General features: G+C 47.1%; 2 protein-coding genes across 6 annotated transcripts in view; one reads left to right on the forward strand and one right to left on the reverse strand.

Annotated features, from left to right (window-relative positions):
• The first annotated feature begins 32 nt into the window (after nt 1-32).
• On the forward strand, nt 33-13,519 carry MPG (N-methylpurine DNA glycosylase). Of its 2 annotated transcripts, XM_056503137.1 has the most exons (6): nt 34-118; nt 412-514; nt 4,042-4,186; nt 4,779-5,004; nt 8,029-8,233; nt 13,003-13,519. In XM_056503137.1, the coding sequence occupies exons 4-6, from the start codon at nt 4,783-4,785 to the stop codon at nt 13,395-13,397; spliced, it is 822 nt and encodes a 273-aa protein (XP_056359112.1). In that variant the 5' UTR covers nt 34-118; nt 412-514; nt 4,042-4,186; nt 4,779-4,782; the 3' UTR covers nt 13,398-13,519. The 2 variants fall into 2 exon arrangements, with proteins under 2 accessions (XP_056359113.1, XP_056359112.1); XM_056503138.1 differs by lacking the exon at nt 412-514 and having other exon boundaries at nt 33-118.
• A 1,712-nt stretch (nt 13,520-15,231) lies between these two features.
• Nucleotides 15,232-21,416, reverse strand: part of NPRL3 (NPR3 like, GATOR1 complex subunit) — a 41,490-nt gene continuing 35,305 nt past the window's right edge. For all 4 annotated transcript variants that reach the window (XM_056503132.1, XM_056503133.1, XM_056503135.1 and 1 more), the window contains 2 exons: nt 20,639-20,831; nt 15,232-15,901 (listed from right to left, as the gene is read on the reverse strand). In XM_056503132.1, coding sequence (XP_056359107.1) covers nt 15,736-15,901; nt 20,639-20,831 — 359 coding nt within the window. In that variant the 3' untranslated portion in view covers nt 15,232-15,735. The remainder of the gene's footprint in view (nt 15,902-20,638; nt 20,832-21,416) is intronic.

Genomic DNA, 21,416 nt, shown 5'->3' on the forward strand with positions numbered 1-21,416 from the left:
TTCCCCCTCACGGCCGCGCCCCCCGCGCCGCGCCCGCCCCTCACGGCGGCTGCGGGGCTTCCCGGGGCCTCGGCAGGGGCTGCGCGCGCCCCGCCCGCGGCGGGAACGGGCCCGGCAGGTGCGTGAGGGGGAGCCGGGAACGCGACCGGGAACGCGACCGGGAATGGCCGGGAATGACGGACAATGGCCGGGGCGGGCGGAGGAGGGAGCTCGGATTCCTGGGGTTCAGCCACGGCGCCGGCAGTGCCCGGAAAGGCCCGGCCGGCCTGGCCCATGCCCATGACGGGCACGCCCCCCGCTGCAGCCCCGGGTTCCGCTCCGCATCGCGAGTGTCCTCATGCAAAACGGAGCGTAATTCTGCTGTGAAGGCTTTTTTTTTTTTAATGTTGTTACCTTCTTTGTTCTTTACAGAAGGACGAGTTAAGTTTCATCCCAAAAAAGCTCAAGACGCCCTTTAGGGAGTAGGAGCGAGGACTTGAATTGCAAGGAAATGAGATCCCCAGCACTTAGTAAGGTGAATAAAAGCATCCCTTTTGGCATTTTTTTGAGGTATTAGGGTTGCACGTTTTGTCAGAATCTTTCTGAGGAGAAATTGGCTCGATATTTATGCTTATATTAGCTCATTCCTGCACTCCTTTCTTCAAGGGTTTTTTTTTTTTCATGCTTCTCACATTGTTGTCCAGAAAACTATACATTATTAACTTACTTCTGGTTACTAATAGATAGACTAGACAGGAAAGGCAGAGAGACATCATTTATGCTGAGAATGCACTGAAGAATCTGCCTTAAAATGTCTGTTTAAGAGCTTATGGAACAAAAAGACAGGAATAACAGGCAGGAATAAGTTGCCAAACTGGCAGAAACAGGCAGGAATAAACTACCAAACCAGATGCAGCCCCCAAGGACAGTGTTGCTAGCGATGGTTTCAACAGCAAACGTGTCACTAATTTTTCAAGAGGATTCTAGGGGAAATCCAAGGCCTGCAGACCTGGAATTTTGACCACCAAGAAGTGAATTAATAGAAAATGTAGCAAGATAGGCTTATTGGAGAGCTGCTTAAGTATCTAGTGGGGAAAATCAAAGTGGCTTAAAAGTCCTGCCTTAAAAAATTCTGGGATTTTCTGCAGGTCTAAATGAGCATGTTGAGGTCTGGCTCACAGTCTGTACTCAGATTTCAGGAAGGTTTTAAACAGGAGCCCTTTACCTGAGCAGCCCTGACATAATAAGGGAGTTGCCCTGTCATAAATACACATTTGTTGCAAAGATAGGAAAGAGGATGTGAGTAAATGGGCAGCTCTCCTGGTTGCTGGAGGTCACCGTTGGGGTGCTGCAGGGATGGTTTGTAGGTGACATGGAAAATCAGTGTTTCCAGCTGGTTTGGCCTTATTTAAGGTGGTAAAGAAGAGGGCTGAGGTGGTGAAGTGCAGGTGTAAGCTGATATGTATGGGTGGGGAGCAGTGCAAATGCCCCACACAAAATGAGGGAGTTTTTGGAGCCATAATAATAATAACTAATTCTGTGAAGTTTTCTTGCTTGGTAAAGTCTCCCTTTGGCTAGCATTATAGAGATTCAGGGAAGACTGTGACTGGGTCAGAAAGTTCCAGTCCAGAGCCATGGAGGATGTGTGGAGGAGCACTGGATGTTTATTCTGTTCTTCCCCAGGCTCCTGCTCTTGACCTGGGCTGGAGAGCAGGATACAGGGAGAGGTATCCTTTGGTCTGACCCAGCATTGACCTAGCACATATTCCCACTTAAAATCTGTACAACTGGGAATTGCTGTGAGGAACTGTCTCTCCAGACGTGGCAGTGTTTTATGTAGACTTTTTCATTATTCTGTCAGAAAAATTGATGTACCTGAGGAAGGTTTTGCAGGTATCTGGACCTGGGAGCCAAAAGTACATGCAAATTGTTGGTGGGATTTTTTTTTCCCCTTCTTTTCTAAATATCCAAGAAAATGCCTGCAAATGGAGTCTTGTTAGAAGGAGTAAAGAATCCTCTGTGTCCTGTGTTGTGCCTTGACTACAGGGTGTATCTGCTGCTGAGCTGGGTGTTGCACAGATTTGCAGTGTCTCTCCAATTCTGGCTTGCAGGATCCTGAACCACTTGCCTGAGATTAGCCCAGCAGCCCTGAACACTCCAGGCACTTGTGCTGACAGATTCAGCTCTTCATCCTCTCTTTCTGACTTCCATACCTTCTTTTTGTATGTGTTTCCCAGATGTGCTTCACAACTTGTCGTTAATTTGGTTACAACAGGATTAGTAGAAAGTGAATAAACCCATGGCTCATTATTTGAGGCCTAGGAGTAGAATCTGTTTATTATACAAGCAAAAAAATCTAGATAGAAATGAAGAACTGCAGAATTTGTATGTAGACCTACAGAAGAGGTTGAGCCTTTGGCTTCCCAAATACACAGGGCTTGGATCTGTGGTATGTGTTGCCTTCTAGAAGGTGTTTTTTCTTGGGCAAGAAGAGATTTGTGTTGATAAGCAACATCCTTTCCAGAAAGTGTAGATAGGCTTTGAGGTGTGGAGCTTTGTGTTTCAGATGACCAGGCTGGGAGACAGAGGGTGGAATGGTTTTTTTCTGGGTTTCTAAGCTGGTGTTGCAGCACCTCACTCTGCACTGGTGTTTCTGTGAGTGACCCATTTCTCCTGGCTAGAAGGCAGTTTCCTGCTGCTGTTTCTATTGAAGATGCTGAGATGTGTCAAGGATCAGCCCATAGCACTGAAGTTACAAGTGCCCTGAGGCTGCTGCTGTAACATGTCAACAAGAGCACTTGCAGCTTTTGGGAGTGATTTAATTGGAAGTGCAGTAGGTGCCAGGCAGCTCAGATCCTGTTTCTGGTGTCGCATTCCATTAGAGCACAAATTACCAAATTAGTTAATGCTCCACTCGAGTCAGCCATGTTTGCAGCGTGTCTTTATGTGTGGCTGATGAGCTGGAAGTCCCAGTTAATAGTGTCAGAGAGGTCTGGAGGTATTGTCTTCAGTGGGAAGTAGTGCCTTGACTGAGTGTTTCAGAGGGCCAGTCTGAAATGGTGGTGTTCCTCCTCTGGCCCTTGATTCCTGCAGCACTTTCTCCCAGACAGGACTCACTTGCCAAAGCCGCCAGACAGTTTTGTCTGAGGCAGGCTAGTGAGTTCTGACAAAATTTTTAAGAATTCCTACCAGCTAAAAGCCACAGTTCAGAGCAGAGTACCTGACATGGAGCTGGTGGTTCTATGGCAAGTCTGAGACCATCAAATTATTGCAATAAAGAATTAGGTGTTCAGAAAAAAATAAAACCATCCTACCTCTCTGCCAGTCATGCCTATGTGATTTGATTTTTTTTTCCTGCCTATTTTTATATGTTTGTGTCTGGATTCTTCTGAAGTGAAACATGACACTGTGGGGGAATTTGCGCTGGTGATTCAGATTGTAGCAATGCTGAATTTGTTTCACTGTAGTGAAAAGAAACTGTTGCTGGTGGAACTTCATTATGGGAATCATCAGACCAAGATAAGGATTGGTTTTGATGTTGGAAGTTCTTGTAATTTTTAAATGCTGCTGATCTGGTGAAAAATGAGTGGCAACAGCTAATTACTTATGTATATGCTTGCTTGCAGGTTCAGCTATAGGATTCTTTCTCCATTTTAAAATATGTATGATGATGGACCCTAAACATCTACATGTGGTTCAATTTAGAACTGGTGTCTTTGCATTCTGTTTTAAAAGTTCTTTTTTGAGGCTGACACTTTCCAAATTTAGTGCCAATGGGGGCATTTTAAAAGTTTTGTTTCAGCTTTCTGTGTATTCAGTATAGGAAAAGTGCATTCCCTGCTGAATAACAAGGCTAAAGAGCATATCCAGCACTGCCCATCCAGGAGATGGGCTTTTTCTGGACCAACAGACAAATGCAAATTATTCTGGAGTTTGATCTAATGGGGCATTCTTGATACCACATCTCCATAGAATCTCCAGAATCTCTTGGCCTGTTTCAAAGCACTTTATCTATCCATTCATTCATTTATTAGTGAATAAATGCTTGTACCTGTTCAACAGGTAAAAGGACTGCAGCACTGAAAACAAAGCACCAGCTTTTTGGCTCTCACATAGGAAAGTGGTGGCAAACCAGAAGAACAGTTGCTCATGATGTAGTTGCCTCGGGTCCATGTTGTTGGCTGGAACAGGAGGCTGATTCTTGCTGGTAAGTTGGATCATTTTGGGGAGGTTCTAACACCAACACTTCTACAGTACAATAAACAAGTTTGTGACTGTGAATAGGGCATCTCTAAATTTCCTGTGGAGGTTTAGATTCTGATCCAGTTACCTTTGAAAATGATTGATACACAACTTCTGTGGGCTTTCTGAGGCAGCAGAACTTTTGAAGTGCTTGTTTTCTGTTTTTTCTGACTGCTTAAAAGATTATGTTAGCTTTAGATATAAAGTACATGCTGCTAGTTCATCTTTGCTTTTACTTTCTGAATTTTCTAATTCAGAACAACAGGAAACTTATTTTCAGTGCTTAATTGGAGCGGAGTTGCTTTTATCTGCAGTCTTTAAAAGATGAATACTCAAACTGCTGTTTTCTGTTTGCTCATCAGTAGAGCCCAATATTTGCCCAGCCTGGTGCAAACACAGCTAAATCTGTCACCTGCTGCTGCAGTTTGCAGAGGTTGTCCATGTAGTCGTAGCTTTCAGATTCGTTGTGCAGAGATGTGTAAAAACAGAAGTCTGTGGAAATGTGTTGCTTTTAAATAAGCATTGTAATCCTAATTATATTTATATCCATTTTGTAGAACTATGCCAAGAAAAAGAAAGCTGTTGGCTCAGTTAACTGCTCTTCAAAACACCACCAGCTTCCCTCAGATCTGTGCTGTGGAGCAGCTGAACACTTCACCTGGAGCAGATCCTTCTCCAAAAAGCAGCAAATATTTTGTGATAGAGAAACAAAAATCATCTCAGCTACAAGAAGATTTTTTCAACCAGCCCTGTGTTAGTCTGGCCAAGTCCTTTCTGGGACAGGTAAGACATGAACACTGAGATTCTTGCACTGGAGCATGTGCTAGCTAATATCTTAGTGTAAAAGGATGAAATTCTTTTTTTGCCATTTGACTCCTGGGCTTGGCTATTTTCAGACTACAGCTCTCATTCCTTCTCTTGCTAAGTGCAGTGGAATTTAAAGACCAGTAGCAGAATCTATTCTAGAAGTCAGAGGAGTAATTTTTCAGGTTTAGTCTGTCACATTTTTAATTGTTGCTTTGGGGTTTTTTTGGTGGAGTTTTCCTCCCTTTTTCTGTTTGCTAAAATGTGCTTAGCTGCTTGTGGTTTGAAGGCTGTTTCAGGCCCATTAGTTTCCTTTCAGCAATTGCTTTACATGTTTTTGTTTCTTGCTTATCCCAGTAGAAAGTAATGCTCTGCAGTCAGCAACATCTTCTTTGCCTCCATTTTACTGCCTTGTTATGCTAAGGATTGCACAGTCCCACAGTTAAGCTCTCTTCATTCCAGATTTTGCTATTCCTATCTTTTGTTTCTGAGTTTCCAAGTCATTACCTGTTCATGCAAGGACTTCTCCCTTAGCCAATTGCATAAACTTTGAGGAGTCTTTGGACCTTGTTGAAAGCCTTTGGAAATCAGAGTGCTGGAGATTCACTCTTCTGCTTACTGAGTCCTTCAGAAAACTCTCTGGCTGTTTCCAGGGGAGGGAGTTCCCTCAGTGTTTTCCTTATAAAAAGTTCCAGTCTGGGACCTTCTAACTCAACTGCAAAATGTGTGTTCAGTTTCACTGCTTTGGTCTTATCTTCTCTGAGTCTTTTATACCTTTATTGTCTGCAGAGTGAGCAGACTCTCTGGGTTCTCATGGCTTTAGATAACTTCAGGAATTTGTTCCACAAACTGTTGCTTTTGGCATGTTTTGCTGCATCCAGCCTTTTTTTTATTTTCTAAGGATATCTTGCTTGTAAGTGACAGCTTTGCCCTGCCTTTTGGCCCTGCTGGATTTCTTTCTGGTCTGCTTCACCTCTTTGTGATACTCCACATGTGTTGCTATCTTTGCAGACATCCTGCTAGAGGCTTGCCTTTCAGGCCTTAACCTTTGGCTGCTCTAAAGCTCTTCCCAACCAGCTCCCTCACTTTACGTAGTTTCCTCTTTTTGCTGGTGGGCAGGACTCTGATAGATTATTTTTGGACTTTAATGCTTGTGAAAGGACACTGAACTGTATCCTTCACAGTCATGATACTAAGTTGTTTTTCAGGAATAAGTCTTTGGAAATACTCTGTGTGATCTGAGAACTGAGTCTTTTCTCACTGATTCCTCACTCTGCACAACATTTGATGGTGTCTGAGAAAGCATTGCACATGTCCTGGTCTATCTGAGGATGCCTGAAGTCTCCCATTACTGATACAGTTTTGTTGTCTTAATGCTCCATCATGCTCGTGCATTCAGTTACTCTGGGCAGAGGATTCTTGAGTCCTAATTGTGTATTTTTCCTGTTTAGGCCTAGTATTCCAAACCACATGATTTCTGTCTTAGTTTTACACTTTCTTTAAAGTATAACCCCCAGTCTCCCATGATACAGCCTATTCTCTCATAAAGGTAATTTAGTGTTTCCTTCATTATCTTCATTCTACCAAATTTTGGAGGCATCTGGTTTATTAATATTACTTACCTTCATGATACCTGAGCTCTTGGAAATAAAAAAGATACATGCAGTAAATGGCCTTTCAGAGGGAACTGCCATAACATCAAGAACATCCTCAATGAGAAAAAGAAACCTTTATGGAATGGCTTATTGTGAGGTGTTGGGAATTACCACCATTTTTATACTTCTTTATCCAGCAGAATATTTGGTGTGTCTGAAGATAGGAAATGCCTGGATTCTTTTAAACCCATAACCTAACCATTGCATTTCATCATACTGAAGGAGAAATGTGGCCACATGGGTATATTTTTGGGGTGCTTTCAGCCACTTGCTGAACACCAGTGGGTTTTTTTTTCCTTCATAAAAAATAAGAAACAGATTATTTTCAACAATTTGACAAGAGCTGTAGGGAAACTGTGATACACCAGAGCTGCAGCTTTGGAAACCAACTCCTGCAGCACCCATTATGGATCAGATCAATATCTGCATTAGTAATCCAGCACAAACATCTGTTAGGAATTAAACTTTGTTTTCTGAAGGTCATTTTTGAACAGCTGCATTATTAAAGTGTTATAATTAAACCAATAGCTGGTGCCCAAACAAGACCCTGCTGCAGTATTTCATACACATGAAGTAAAGCACAAAGTTTAGAAATCAGGTCAAACAACAAATTCCTTTGTACAAAGTTGAGTGGTTGTTTTATTTTTAAAGAGAATCTTTTGACTGTCATGTTTTGTTTCCTCTACATCTGCTTTGTTTTATTTAAGGAGGTACCAGCAGCAAGAACACACTGTAATAACAAAGATCTGTTGTTGTATGCCTGAAGCCAATTCCCAGCTCTCCCACACTGCCCTTCTCTGTGGTGCAGAAAACACTGAAATAGCATTGATGCTCTCTCTAGAGCTGATTATCTCTGTGATTTGGAGCTGGGACTTGTTTGAAACATCTCTAGGGAGAGAAACTGTCTAATCATAGCAGTTATTTAATTGTGCCACTGTCATATTTCTTCTGATCTAAAGATTATACATTAATGATGCTTCAAGGTTGGTATCAGCAGTGATTTTTGCCTTAAACCTGATGGATTAGAGTGGAGAATACAGAAAATAACCACAAGAGCAACTCCTTGGGCTTTAGTATTTGCAGGATCATAAATCGATTCTTTTTAATTCTGCTTCATCTAGACACTCCAGGCGTTTTGTGGGGTGAGTGGACAAGTAAGAACTCCTTGCACTGGGCTGTGGCCTGAGCAGTGGAAGCTGAAAGAGCTGCTGTTAGCTTACAGACTGCTAACTGCAGAGGATTTAGTACCATCAGGTCCTTTCTTTCCAGTTTCTCTGTTTCCACAGCTCTTGCTGTGGTTATTTTGTACTGAGGGCTGGTAACTGATGCACTCTGACCTCTCTTTCAGATTTTAGTTCGCAAACTTCCTGATGGCAGAGAGCTCTGGGGCAGGATTGTTGAAACAGAAGCTTATCTGGGTGGGGAAGATGAAGCTTCCCACTCGAAAGGTGGGAAGCAAACACAACGAAACGCAGCAATGTTCATGAAACCAGGAACTCTGTACGTGTATCAGATCTACGGGATTTATTTCTGCATGAACGTCTCCAGCCAAGGTAAGCTGAGGCTGAAAGGTGGAGTGCCAGGATGGGGCTGACACTTCAAGCTACAGTGGTGCTGCAAGTCACTTGTGAGCTCTCTGTGAGCTCTCTGATGTCAGTGACTTGCTGTCATCATCATCCCTCGGGACCTGGGCTTTGCCACTGGGACCAGGGTGTACCTGTGGACAGGCAGCTCAGCAGGCAGGGCCCATCTCCAGCGGCCCATTTTGTCCCAGCTGGGAGCTGTGGGAGCTGTGGGAGCTGTTCAGGCACACAAAGATTGAGAAATGAGGGAGAATCTGGATAGGATGGAGCTTTCAGTTTCAATGACCCGGGCTGCTGCCTCAGTCATGTGGTTCAGTGAACCTTGTTCCTCAAAACTGGTGATGTTGAGAAAAATTCAGAGTCATTAATGACAGCCTAAATCCTGATGTCTGTTGCCATGGTAGGAAACTCCTCTGTCTGCTACCTTTATCTTCAGAGGCTGAATGAAATGTTGGGGAAAACAAAATGTCTGAGATGTCCTAAGCTTAAACAAGGAGTCAGTAGGAGATATTTAGCTATCTAGCTGTATCTAAAAGCCAAAAAATCCCACCCAAATCAAAATACCCAGAATGTTACAGAATCTTCAGTCTTCTTTTATTATTCTCAAGAAAAAAAATCAATCTCTAACTAAATTATTCTGGAATTTACTGAAACTGTCCTTCCACATTTCAAGATTCTTAACAAGCGTTACTGAAAACTTATTTTCCTTTCTGTAAGAGTGACAATATTTGCCTTGCAATTAAGCTGCTGTTTAATTGCACACCTTGAAACAGCAGCAAGTGTTTCCTTGGTAACTACTCACTGTTAGAAAAAAATCTCAAACCCAGTTTACTTTATTCTTCACCCTTTTTAAGACAAAGGTTAAAAAGCTCATGTATTCCTAAGAGGAAAGCAAATGTAACTGTGGCCATTAATGCTCAGGTTTTGGCCTCTGGACAGAAGCCAAGCAGAAAAACAGTGCCAGGTTATAGTGTGGGGGAAAAGCCTGACTTTCAAATGGGGGTCTGGAGTCTGGTGGATGAACACATGTGAACTTCATTACATTGGCTCTGCCAAATCTGTTCAGATAATGAAAACACATTTGTCAGGATGGGATTCTTGGTGTTTGAAATATTAAGAATAATACTTTTTATTAAAAAAAAAAAAATCTTTAGTCTTTGAATTCTAGAAATATTTCTTTGAAATACACACTTTTGGAAATTTTTCCTTATATACCTGTGTTTAGTTCTGTAGCAAAGCAGTTAAAGGGTGCCCTGTGGTGATGGAATTCACTGGATTTTTTGTTACAAGCTCCCTCCCCATCATCCTGTCACACATGAGGGACACCAGGCAGAGCTGTCACTGCCAGCTTTGTCAGAGCACTGCAGTCAGTACCATGGCTGTGCACATCACTGATGCAGCTACAAAACAGGAGCTGCTCCTTCTGTGTATTTGCCCACGTGCAGAAGTGTTGAAAGAATCTGGGGAGGAATCACACCCAAGATGTTTTTCTCCAGTTAGAGGGAGAAGGAGTTGTTTAATTGTGCTGTTGTTTAGTGTGAGGGAAGCATTGAGGGAGTCATCTTCATGGTGGCACCTGGGTAAAAGGCAAAAGCATTTCATTCTCTGGATATGGGATGGATCTTGGAAACTTCGTTTTGACTCTGGCTGTGAAAAAACACAAAAAACCCTGGGAAAAAGGAAAATCTAATCTCTCATGGCATAGCTTGGTCCTCCTTCACAGCACAGAGCATGCTCTGTAGGCAAACAGCTCCAAGAGACAAGTGTATGCTCTGAAGCAGTGGAGCTCTGACCCTTTAGGGATCACTTGTTTTGATACAAAAGCTCACAGCCCCTAACTCCAGGTGGAATAAACCTTCCCTGTTTTGGTTTATGCTGGGGTTCAGGCTCCAGTATTCTTTGTCAGTGAGGAAGGGGAGAGATAAAACTAAGTTGTGGGGAATTTTACTGTGAGAGGTCTTCCCATCACTGAGGGAAATATTGCAACTGAAGCCACAGCAGGCATCACTACATTTGGAGAAATCATGGGTGGTAGAGGAGAAGAGGTTATAGAAAAATATAGCCAAAGTTTTTTACTGTGCATGAATCCTACAGTAGATCCTGAGCAGCACAATGATCTCAGTACTGAGAGCTTTCCCTGGAGTTAAGAGAGATGTGGGGCTTCTCTCACTTCAGGAAGAGGATAAATGCTAGTCATGCTTCTCTTTGACTTAGCTGTGATCTATTTCTCTGGAATTTGCCAAGATCTGTATTTTGCTGCCAGATCTGAAAGAATAACTTGTAAAATTGAGAGCCTGGTGATGCTCAGCCCGGGGTCACACTGCAGGAACTTCTCCCTCACTTCCAGCTCCTAGACTAAGGAAGTATTAGGAAGCACTGAGTCAGGTGGGTGAAGGGAAGAGAAAATTCTCTTCTCTCCAGTGGCCAAGAGCTGTTTCCAAGCTGGGAGCTGGAGCTGTGTTGGGGAAGAAGCAGGAAGCTGCGCCGTGGGGGTGTGGGACTCCACTGCCATGTTTTGATTTCTAGCTGCTCAGGGAGAGAATTGGCCTCTGCAGTGTTGTTAGATCCCAGCTTTTAGCCCTGAATGCTGCTCATTATATGGAGTGACTCTTAACAGGGGAGATAAACCCTCAGCATCCCCAGCTGGCCCTGCTGCTGCTGGTGTGTGCACATTGGGCTGATGCTGAACCGAGGTGACCCTTGAGAGTGAACTGCTGCAGGCTGGGAGGGGTAGGAAGCCAGGCTGAAGCACTCTGGAGTTGAGTCAAAAGGATTCAGCTACTCTTTGGGAATTGAAATTAAATTTCTAATGTGGAAGTTTGCTCAGGAGGACCCAGAGGTGTGAGGGGAAGAAAGCAGTAGCTCATCATGGTATCCCTGCACTTTTGTCCTGCCTGCTGTCTCCAGCTCATCCCAAGGCTACTTTCTGGGCAGAATGGGGTGTGTGTTGCACACAGCTAGAAAGAACCAGCAGGAAATGCAGAAAGAGCAGCCAGAGACAGAAATTCCCAGTACCTCCTTGCTGGGCTTTGTGCTGCTCTGGGAGCACCTGCAGTTTTCCAAATGCTTGTCTCTCTTCATGTGAACTCCCAATGACTTGGTTCAATTCAAGTGTGACCACAGTTTGCACTTGCATTTGAGATGGATGAAAGCAAGCAGTGTAATTAGTGATTGCTCAGAATCCACAGTTGTTCCTGGCAAGGGAGGCAGCAGCATGATGAGAAGGATGTTTCTTTGTGCATCGATAAAAAGCAGAATTAGGACATGGAACATGTTCTTAAAAATCTAAAATGACCTTCGAGCCCTAAATCACTGTTAGGCCAGGGAAGCGGCTTTTGGCTGCCAGATTAGCATCAATCCCCCTCCTTGGAGAAGGGAGTGCCTGGGAACAGATTGCTGTCAGCTGTTGGAATTCAGGCTGTTGGCTTCACTGAGCTGTAGTGGGGGCAGCAGGGGCTCCGAGATGGTACAGGGCACCTCAGAGAGCCAGGACCTCACTGGCAGCACAGAGGGGTAATTTAGCATGGGATTTGTACAAAATATGAGAGGGATTCTATTTTGGGAAATCACAGGTCCTTAGGGATCTGCCAGTGCCTACACAAAAAGCCTTTGCCAGGCATGAGCATGGCTCCAGATGTTCAAGGCTGGAGAGGGAGAAGGGATTCTGGGGATGCTGGCGGGAGGAAAGGCGTGGGCGGCCAGCACGGGGGGAGCTGTGTGGGGCTGCACACAGGCCCTGTGCCAGTGCTCTCCTCACCCACTCAGGGCCAGGAGACCTCCCTGCTGGCCACTGGAAAATACCAGGGAAATGTTTCTGTCACACTTAGGCTGGAGATCCTTGTCTGACAGGGAATGTCTGTTCAGAGCTGCATCTTTGTTGCTGGCTGCAACAGCTGGGAGAGCAGGAGACCTAAGGCAGAATTCTAACAGTGTGGCAAATCACATTTGAGAAGAGAATTTGTCCGTTTTGTTCAGTTTTTGTCATAGAAGGGTCCCCTCTGCTAAGTGCTGCTTCCAGGGCTGTGCATCCCACAGCCAGGCTGTGCAGCCCTGTCCTGCCCCAGGTCCCTGCCTTGGGAGAGCTTCCCTGGTACATGTGTCCAAATCACACTCTGTTGGAGCTGTGCAGTGACCCAAGGCCATGCTCACCCCACCTGTTACATCTCCAGAGGGAGTCTGGATTGGTACCAGCCCAGGCTCCCTCAGCAGTGGCTGCTCCCAGGGCCTGCAGCTCCTTCCCAGACTTCTCTTTGTCCAGCCTGACTCTGCAAGCTGCCTTTTTCTGCTGGCAGCATCCAGCCTCATTCCTCCTGCCTTTGTTAGCTGGAGTTCTTGTAATCAGAGTTTATTAGAAATCCACTGGGTTTGGGAGCAGCTTTGGATACCTCTGCCAAAACTGAACCAGATGTATATTTATTCTGAGCATTGTGCTGACATAAGAAAAAGCTCTTGCCCTCTGGCAAGCCTTGGAGCAGCAGCCAGACTTAGCAACATCAGGTGGAGCTGCGAAGAGCAAGTCAGTACTGCAGAATGAAGGGCACAGAGCTGCAGGACACTGGAGTTTGGAGGAGGGAAGGGAGTGCCCTTGGAGCAAAGGACAGACCCCATGGTTGGGTGCATTCCCTGTTCCACCAGGCTGAGGCACAGGCTCAGAGCTGCAGTGCTGCTGGCAGTGGGCTGAAAGGTGAGGCATTCCCAAAAACAGCCCCACACTAACCCCCAGCTCTTGTTTTGCACAGGAGAAGGGGCTGCAGTGCTGCTGCGTTCCCTGGAGCCCCTGCAGGGCCTGGATGCCATGAGGGAGCTGCGTGGGGCTGCCAGGAAAGCCCCCAGCAGGCTGCTCAAGGACTGGCAGCTCTGCAATGGGCCCTCCAAGCTCTGCCAGGCCTTTGGCATCGACAAGGCTTTTGACCAAAGGGACCTGACTCAGGATGCTGCCATCTGGATGATGCCTGGACAGGACCCACCAGGGGAGCAGGACGTGGTGGCCACCACCAGGATTGGCATTGGCAACAGGGGAGAGTGGGCACAGAAACCACTCAGGTTTTATTTACGAGGAAACAGATTTGTGAGTGTTGTAGACAAGAAGATGGAGAGAGAGATGGCAGCAAGGGGACACTCCCCTGGCAGCTGACAAGTCTTGCAAGTGTTCCCTAGACCAGGACTTGAGCTGTGCTCTGTACATTGGCCTCAAGCTGCATCATGGCAGATGGAGGGGCCTAGGGGCTTTTTAACAATAAATGTACTTTGTCACAATCAATGGGGCAAGGTGGAGCTTTATTTGCAGGAGACTGGCATGAACTGAGGCCAGTTTTGGACACTGAAGGCCACTTTCTCCCTTGCCAACAGATCCAGGCTTAATTAGGGTAGGTGAGAGGAGAAGAGTCACAGCTCTGGGCTGCTCCCATCACCTCAGCCCCCAGCAGAGACCAGTGCTTGGTTGCTGCAGGGAAACAGTCGAAAAATAGGGTGGCAGCAGAGCAGACTGAAAGGTTGGGAGCTGGGAGAGAAGGATGTGAAGGGAGGATCTTACTGTTGGCTGCAACTACCTCAGGGGAGAGGGGATGGAGAAGACAGAGCCAGGCTGCTGTCAGACAGGATGAGAGGCACTGGGCCACCAGCAGGAAAACAGGAAGTTCTCATTAGCTCTGTGGAAAAAATCTTCCCCATGAGGGTGGTCAAACACTGGAACAGGGCCCCAGAGAAGCTGTGTGCCATTCACACCTCCACAGACAGGGTCCTGAGTGACCTGAGCTAACACCTTTCCTTTGAGCAGAGACCCCTTCCAACCTCTGCCTATCTCCAGTGTCCAGCTTGGAGAACAAGAATGGGTTTTGTTCATTTTCCCAGCTGCTTTTGAAACCAGTTCAGCACTTAGCACTTTGTGAACCCCCACACAGAGAAAGCACTGGTGCAGCAGTCTGACTTGAGGTACAGAGAGGAAGAACCTCCAGGATTCAGGGCAGGACCTGCAGGACTGCAGCCACACTGGGTGGGTGACAGGTTCACATAGAATAGAAAATTTTTAAATACTTTTGTCCCCATCTGATGAAATAATTTGGTTTAGCCCCTTCTGGGCAGCCTTCTTTTGGATTGCAGTAGCTCACCTTGATGCTCAGGTGCTGGGGTTGGTTGCTGTTGATGTGATTTTTAGGCCAGATAGGATTTTTGCTCTCCCCTGCCATCCCTGTTGCAGCTGCAGGGCCAGACTGGCTGAAGAAGCTGCCATGGAGTAGCTGCCCCAGTGGCTGCTGGAAGGTGAGTGCCCTCAACTCCCAGTGTCACCCAGTTTGTGTGGGCAGTGAAGCTGCTCCTGAGAGCCTGCAGCTCTGGGAAAAGCTCCAGCTGTTGTGTGTGGTGTAAGGGGAGGTCTTCAGAGGGCACCTGACAATCTAACAACAACAAACCCCGATAAGCCACACCACCATGGAGGCAGTGTTCCCCCTCCCTTCCCCTGGGGATGCAGCACAGAGCAGCGAGCAGCTGTGGGGACAGTGGCTCACACAGGCAGGGTGAGCTGGCACAAGCTCCTGTCCCCAAGCCCCGGCACATCCCAGGGCTGTCCCCTCTTGTTCTGCGCTGGTGTGGCTGGAGGAGCAGTTCCAAACCAGAGCAGGAAATGCAGCCCTGTATCTCCTTTTCCTGCTGGATAGCTTTAACCCAGGCCAGGATCCCTGTCTGGTTCCCTGCAGCCACAGCCATGCTTGTGGGAAGGGGACTGCAGGGACAAAACAAGGCCTGGGGGACAGGCTGAGTGCCCTCAGCAGCAGCCTCTGGAACATGTCCCTGCACTTGCAGCCTGGCCAGCACCTTTCAGTCCTGCTCAATAACCAAGCTGCCATCCCCAGGCACAAACTGGGAAACATGGAAACCCAGAAACACAGAGGCTGCTTGGGGACAGCCCTGCTCCTAGGGAATAAGGATATTGGGGTGAGGAAAGAGCAGTGACACAGTGACTGAGTCATTCATTCATTCATGATTTCATGTTTACTTGTGATGCTTTGCCTTCCCACCTCTGTCCTCGCTCCTGTGAGATCAAACAGAATTCCTGGGTGCCCAGGGTCATTTCCCTAGGAGCCAGGCCAGCTCCCCTGTGCCCTGGAGCAAGGCCATGCATGCTGTGCCACGGGACAGGCTCTCATGGCTGAGTCTCCACACTGGAGAGCACAGGAAGCACTCCCAGGGCACCAGTGTCCCCCCAAAGGTGAGTTCTGCCAGCAGCACCACAGCAGACCCCTCTTGTCCCAGTGTGACAATCCCTGGGGGCAGCAGGGAAGGGCTGTGAACGTGGCAGGGCAGGAATCCAGGCTGAGCAAGCACATGCTGTCCTGCAGCAGGCCCTGGAGCCTCGGGGACAGCTGGGACATCGAGGCACGGACAGGGACACATGGCAAGAAGGAACTGAAAGCACCTCCTTCAGTTTATACTCAGCATGGAGAGCGTGGCAGGCTCCTCCCTCTGTGGCAGCAGAGTCACTTGAGGAGCGACTGGAAGACTGAGATGACGGGGTCCTCGTGGCTGGTGACCACCAGCACGCTGCGGAACTTGTCAAACAGCATCAGCAGCTGCGAGCGCCGCATGTTCTCGTTGTACATGATCTCCTCCAGGTGGTGCCGGCCTCGGAAGTAGTGCAGCAGCCTACAGGGGGCACAGCAGGGAGCACTGGGCCAAAAGCACTCAAACAACTCACACTGCCACCCCCAAGGTTCCTCTCCCACGGGATGCAAAGCACAAGGTTGTTTGGGTTATGTCCCTCATTTGCATAAAAAGGGAAATTAAATCATGCCTAGCACAGAAATCCCCTGGAAAAGGATGGGGCTCTCCCACTGTGGGGCTTTGCCAAGGTCCTCCTTGGATCAAAAAGTTTCAACTAGGGCATTTCCCAAGACTCAATTTTCAGCTTAGTTATAATTCCAGAAAGCGAACAAAAAAAGTGCCAGTGAGCCCTGAGAAGTCAAGACATGGCAGATTTATTCTGTGCTCCCTTAGCTAAGCCTACAACTTCCCTTTGTCACAGCTCTGCATCAGGGTACCTGCACTGCCTTTTAGAATTAAGAGTAATTTTCCCTCACAGCAGCCCAAGGGGCTTTGTAACTACAGGTCCTGCACTCAGGGTTTGGGCAGCTTGGGTTGGGTGGAGCCCTCACAACAGGGAGATGGAAATTTTGGTGGTAGGCACCACAGAGAAGCTGTAGGAGTTACAAATCCCCCGAAGCCCAAACTCAAACCATGGTGGCTTCTTAAATTCCCTATTTTTTTTAAACAAAGACAGCAGACACCCCTTTGCTGGCCACAAAGATGCTACAGCCATCAGAAAACCTTGTCCCTGCACAGTCAGTCACAGCAGGGTCCACACAAACAGCACAAGTCCCCAGTGGCTATGGGCCCCTCCCCAGAGTTCCCTCTGAGCCAGAACACCAAGCCAGCCCCCATGTGAAGCCTGAGTTTGCTGCTCAGTCTCTTGTCCCAACACTCTCCCAAATGTCACAGCCAAGCTGCACATGTAACTCTAATACTCCCCACCCTGTGGAGGCCCAAAGGCCAGAGTCCCTTCCCAGCTCCACAGCCAGCTGTGCCTCCACGTGCTCCACATCACACTCAGGGCTCAGCCTTTGCTCATGTTCCATTACCCAGCTGCAGCTTTTTGCCAACTGACTGTAAAAACGAGTGGAGATGACATGATCTGTTTTCCATTCATACAGCCCCATGCAGGAGCAACCCTCAAAATATACCAAATATCCACTGGAGCACTCCAGCCTGTTTTGGGGGATGGAGTGGCTCCTGCTTTCCCTGCAGGACCAACACTTGCCTGGCTGCCTCCTGCTGCTCAGGCTGGGCACTCCTGCCACCCACCACCCTCACAGGGGACTGGAAAGGTGTCACTATGCAGCAAGTGTCCCTCCATCAGTGCCCCACTGCAGTTTTCACCTCCAGCCCAGTACCACATGTGTTTCTCTGCCCCTGCTCTCCCCCACGAGCTCTGTGGGCTCAGAGCAGGATCCCCAGGGGCAGCCCCAGCTTGCTGCAGCTCCCTCTGCCAGCTCTCAAACTGGCACCAGTATGGAGAACAGAACTGCTGCCTCTCTGTACCTGCAGCACAAACCAACAACTGAGACAAGCTGCAGTCTTTCCTGTGTCTGGGTTCTGCCTTTTGCACTGTCTCCCACTGGCTACTGACATGAGGCTCCTTGGCCACTTCCCCTGGGCCAATGGCAACTGTGTGCACTCAGAACTAGTCACTCACAGTGTCAGTTCTTGGGTGTGTCAAAACCAGACTGTTCCTGCAAGTATGAACAGAAACATTTCTATTTTACAACTTATCTCACAGTTCATAAAGTGATTTTGGGGATTCTCTCCCCTATGCCAGGCTCTTGTGCCCATGTGCTCATACCCTGGCTCAGCTCTCTTCTATGCAAATGGCACAGCCTGGCTTTCCACAGCAGCACAGACTGAGCAGTTTGCCAATAAATACATCCATCTTATATTCAGAAAGAGTCTGGATTTGTAACTGGTCAAGACTAAATACTTTCCACTCCAATAAAAGCTAGAGAGGATATTAAAGAATATCCCAAAAATGCCAGCTGGAAGACACCCCCAAAGCCTAGCCCAGCATCCTGCTCCAGCAGAACTATTGCTAATGCTGTGGAGCTTTTTCAAACCCTTCTGAGATGGAGATGCCTCCACATGCTTGGGCAATCAGTCCTGGGCTGCACCACCCTCCTGGGGAGGAGGTTTTCCCAAAAGTCCAACTAGAATCTACAAGGCTGTCCTTGGGGCTCACAGCTCCAGAGAAGGTGGGCACTGTCTTCACCTTTGTGGGACACAATCAGCATGAGATGGCACTTCTTGGGGCACTAGCACTGTGTTTGAGTCCCTCTGAAGCTGCACAGGTGTGTCTGCTGACAGATGTGCACATCCAGATGCAGTGATGGAAGATTATTGCTTTCCATTGCTCATCACTTGTTTTCCCTTCCTCAAGCTGCAAAAGCTGATCCTCTAACAGCAGTTCCTACACACTAAAAAGAAAATAATTCTCTCAGACTAGCAATTCTAATAGAATTATCTTATTTCTGGCCAAGGAGATGTCCCTGCCACAGCACTGCTTGAAACCAGAGCAGAACTGTCCACAGCTCAGTGCTGTGCCAATGAGCATTCCTCAGTGAAGGATCTCACCTCCCAATCTCAGAGCAAGACAAATCAACCCTGAAAGCAACTCCACACCCATGGCTTGGGAGAGAAGCCATGAGTGAAGCCTCCAGCTTCTTCAGGCTTCAAAAGCACTGCTTAATGTGCAGTGAGGAAGGCTTAGTGTACATTACTGAGGATCTAGCTCAAAAAGAACTTGTTTCCTTCTCAAGCTCATTCCTGGAAGGATATGCCAACCCTTCTTTAGCTGCACCTTAGGAAAGAACTTGGATTTAAATTCCCATTCAATGTTATGAAGTTTAATGTAGCCAATGCTGGAGCCAAGCTTTAGTAATTCCTTAAATCCCCTTAAGGTTTCTGCCTTCAAACACGGGCTGTGCACAGCCCTGGACAGGCACCAGCACTCTGTGCTGTCTGTGTGACAAGGGACAGGCACTCAGAGGCACCAGCACAGGAAAATGTGCCAGGCTGAGCTTTATTGCTGTGCTGGAAATAGCCCAGCCCTCTGTGTGCACACACAGCACCCTGGGAAGGGCAAATAGCTCAGGATATTTAGGGCACCAGTTGTGCATTTATAGCACTTTGCTCTGGAGGCAGCTGGGAGAGCAGAGCTGCTGGCCAGGGCTGGAGCAGTACCTGCAGGAGGACAATGAGGGAGATCAGCTCCTTCAGGCAGCTCCACCATAGTTCTTTCTCTTTCACTGAGAGCAACAGATTTACTCATCTCTGATGGTTATGACACAAAAAGAGAGAAAATACACCACAACCTACAAGTTGTGGTGTCTCATAAAACCAGCAGTAACCAAGAGGGTCTGACATGAACATTCCTACTTGTGCCCACAGGACCCATCTGTTTACTGTTTATTTATTGTTTAATCTGTTTGTTCCTCTGTTCCTCACTGTTGCCTCAGAGCACTCTGCACTTGTCAATTCAATCTGTAGTAGACTGGAAATTCTGACCTGGTAAGGCCTGGGGATCTGCAAAAGAACCTGGGGCAGGAACAAACTGCACAATAAACATCACTCACAAAGAAATCAGAGTCATTTCTTGCATCTGCAATTCCAAAGCTTCCAAATGGCTCTTTCACCCAGCTGAAGGTATGAGAGGGGAGCACTCACATCCTTTCCTCTCATGAGGATAACTAAGAATCTGCATTGCCACTGAAGTGGTCCAAGGAGTCCCCCACAAATTCTGTCTTAAGCTATTAAATATGATTTTATTGTTACTTTCCTTCCTCAGTGGTTTTGTAATGACTTAGCTAGTAATAAAGAAAAAAACACTTTAGAGTTCCCAAGTGGCCAATGTTGCCTCCCAGTCAGAGCATATTCTCTGAAGAGTTGCAGATGAAGGAGACGAATAATTCAGAGAGAAGAACTACCCACAAGCTTTGAGAGCTCTGTCCAAGTCCCTCAGCTGTACTCTGCCACAGACAAGGAAAGCATCTTCCTGCTGTTACAATTTCCCTGGGCTACCTGCCTGTATCCATCCTAGGGCAAGAACCAGGTTTTCAGGGGATTACCAGCTGAATCCAGAATATGGAACAGCTGCAGTCCCTGCCTCAGGTGGTTTTCTGCTCCACAAGTATGAAAAACAGTGGAAGTTGCATTCCAGTAATGCCACTGAGTTTTGAAATACTTCCGAAGAAAAAGTAATTCTCTCCCTCCCTTCTTCCCAGATGGCTGCTTAGGAAGTCATTCTGCTTTTACCACACAGTGCCTGGGTTTGTTGAGTGCAAATTTTTAACAACAAAATGCGTGCTACTGCTCACACATCCTAATGCCTTTAGCTTAACTAACCTAAGCAGTGAGCTCTCATCACTGCCAAACACACCTTGGGACACTCTGTAAAAGTATTCAGGCTGGCTCTGTCTCTCATGTTTCCATGGAGTTTACAAACCATAAAATTAAGGAGAGCTGACTTGGAAATACCAATGGTCACAACATGGCAGCATCAGCCTTGCCTGCTTACAATGGTTTTTTAGGCTGTGCAGTTTTGTGTCTGCCACGTGTGGACACAGGAAAACAGTGAAGTCCACCCATACTCCTGACACTCCTTCACACACCCAAGTGCCACAAGTATTAGTTTGTATTACAGATGAAATACAGGAGCAAACCCAAAAGAATTGCTCCTCCAGCTCCCCAGGCTAACAGGATTTGCTCAGACTCCACACCAATCCCTCCACAAAGCAGGGAGGGTAAGAAGCAAGGACTGCACCCTGCACTGCTCACCTGGCAAACATGCGGAGATCCTCGGGGTTCTGGGCAGCTGGGACGTTCAGGATGGCTTCCCGCTCGTGTTCCAGCAGGCTGGCCAGCAGATTCTCTGTCATCCTCTTATTTAGGGGTGAGTCCCCACCAGGTATCAGCTCAGCACTGGAATTATCCATGCTAGGGCTTGTCAGAGTCATGTCATCACTGCTGGCTATCAGGGCAAGAGAGAGACACACATACACACTACATTTTTATATTCCTCAGCAGAAGGATGCAAAGTTTATCGATTCAGGCTGTTTCTGTGCAGCCTTTCCAGCTAATCCCTCTTCTCTGGAGAGCAGAGAAAGTGGCTCTCCAAGTGCTCCATGAATCTGCAATTAGTCATATGACAACACAGCGATTTTCTCAATGGGAAATTCAAATGCTTCAACAGAGTCATCAATTTGTGTGGAAAACTGTACTTCTGGAGATCATAAACAGTCCATAAAAAACATTTGAAAAGAGAATTCCCAGACAGCTGTGCTGGAATACCGTGAAATGGTAACACAAAAAGCCTAACAGCACAGAAGGTGGGAGAAGGCAGAGGCCAAGAAGCAATATCCTCTTGTGAGGGAGCCAGAAAAAGCAGATCACAGGCTCATCTGACTCATGTTCCAAGATTTCTGCTCTAATTCATGACTCCTGTAAAGCTAAAGCTCGAAGTTGTACAGAGGACCTCTACCCATATCCAAGCCCAGTGGTGTTCTGAGAAGGCTGCTCAGAACAGCACAGGCAGGAAAGTTTGGTGATTTCAGTA

Source organism: Oenanthe melanoleuca, chromosome 14, assembly GCF_029582105.1.
Source record: "Oenanthe melanoleuca isolate GR-GAL-2019-014 chromosome 14, OMel1.0, whole genome shotgun sequence".
NCBI classification, from domain to species: domain Eukaryota; kingdom Metazoa; phylum Chordata; class Aves; order Passeriformes; family Muscicapidae; genus Oenanthe; species Oenanthe melanoleuca.

Bases quoted from the DNA above. Each gene is read 5' to 3' on its own strand.
- MPG (XM_056503138.1), top strand. From the start codon at position 4,783: ATGCCAAGAAAAAGAAAGCTGTTGGCTCAGTTAACTGCTCTTCAAAAC. The intron at 5,005-8,028 runs GTAAGACATGAA...CCTCTCTTTCAG, and splicing joins CCAAGTCCTTTCTGGGACAG to ATTTTAGTTCGCAAACTTCC. The intron at 8,234-13,002 runs GTAAGCTGAGGC...TGTTTTGCACAG, and splicing joins CATGAACGTCTCCAGCCAAG to GAGAAGGGGCTGCAGTGCTG.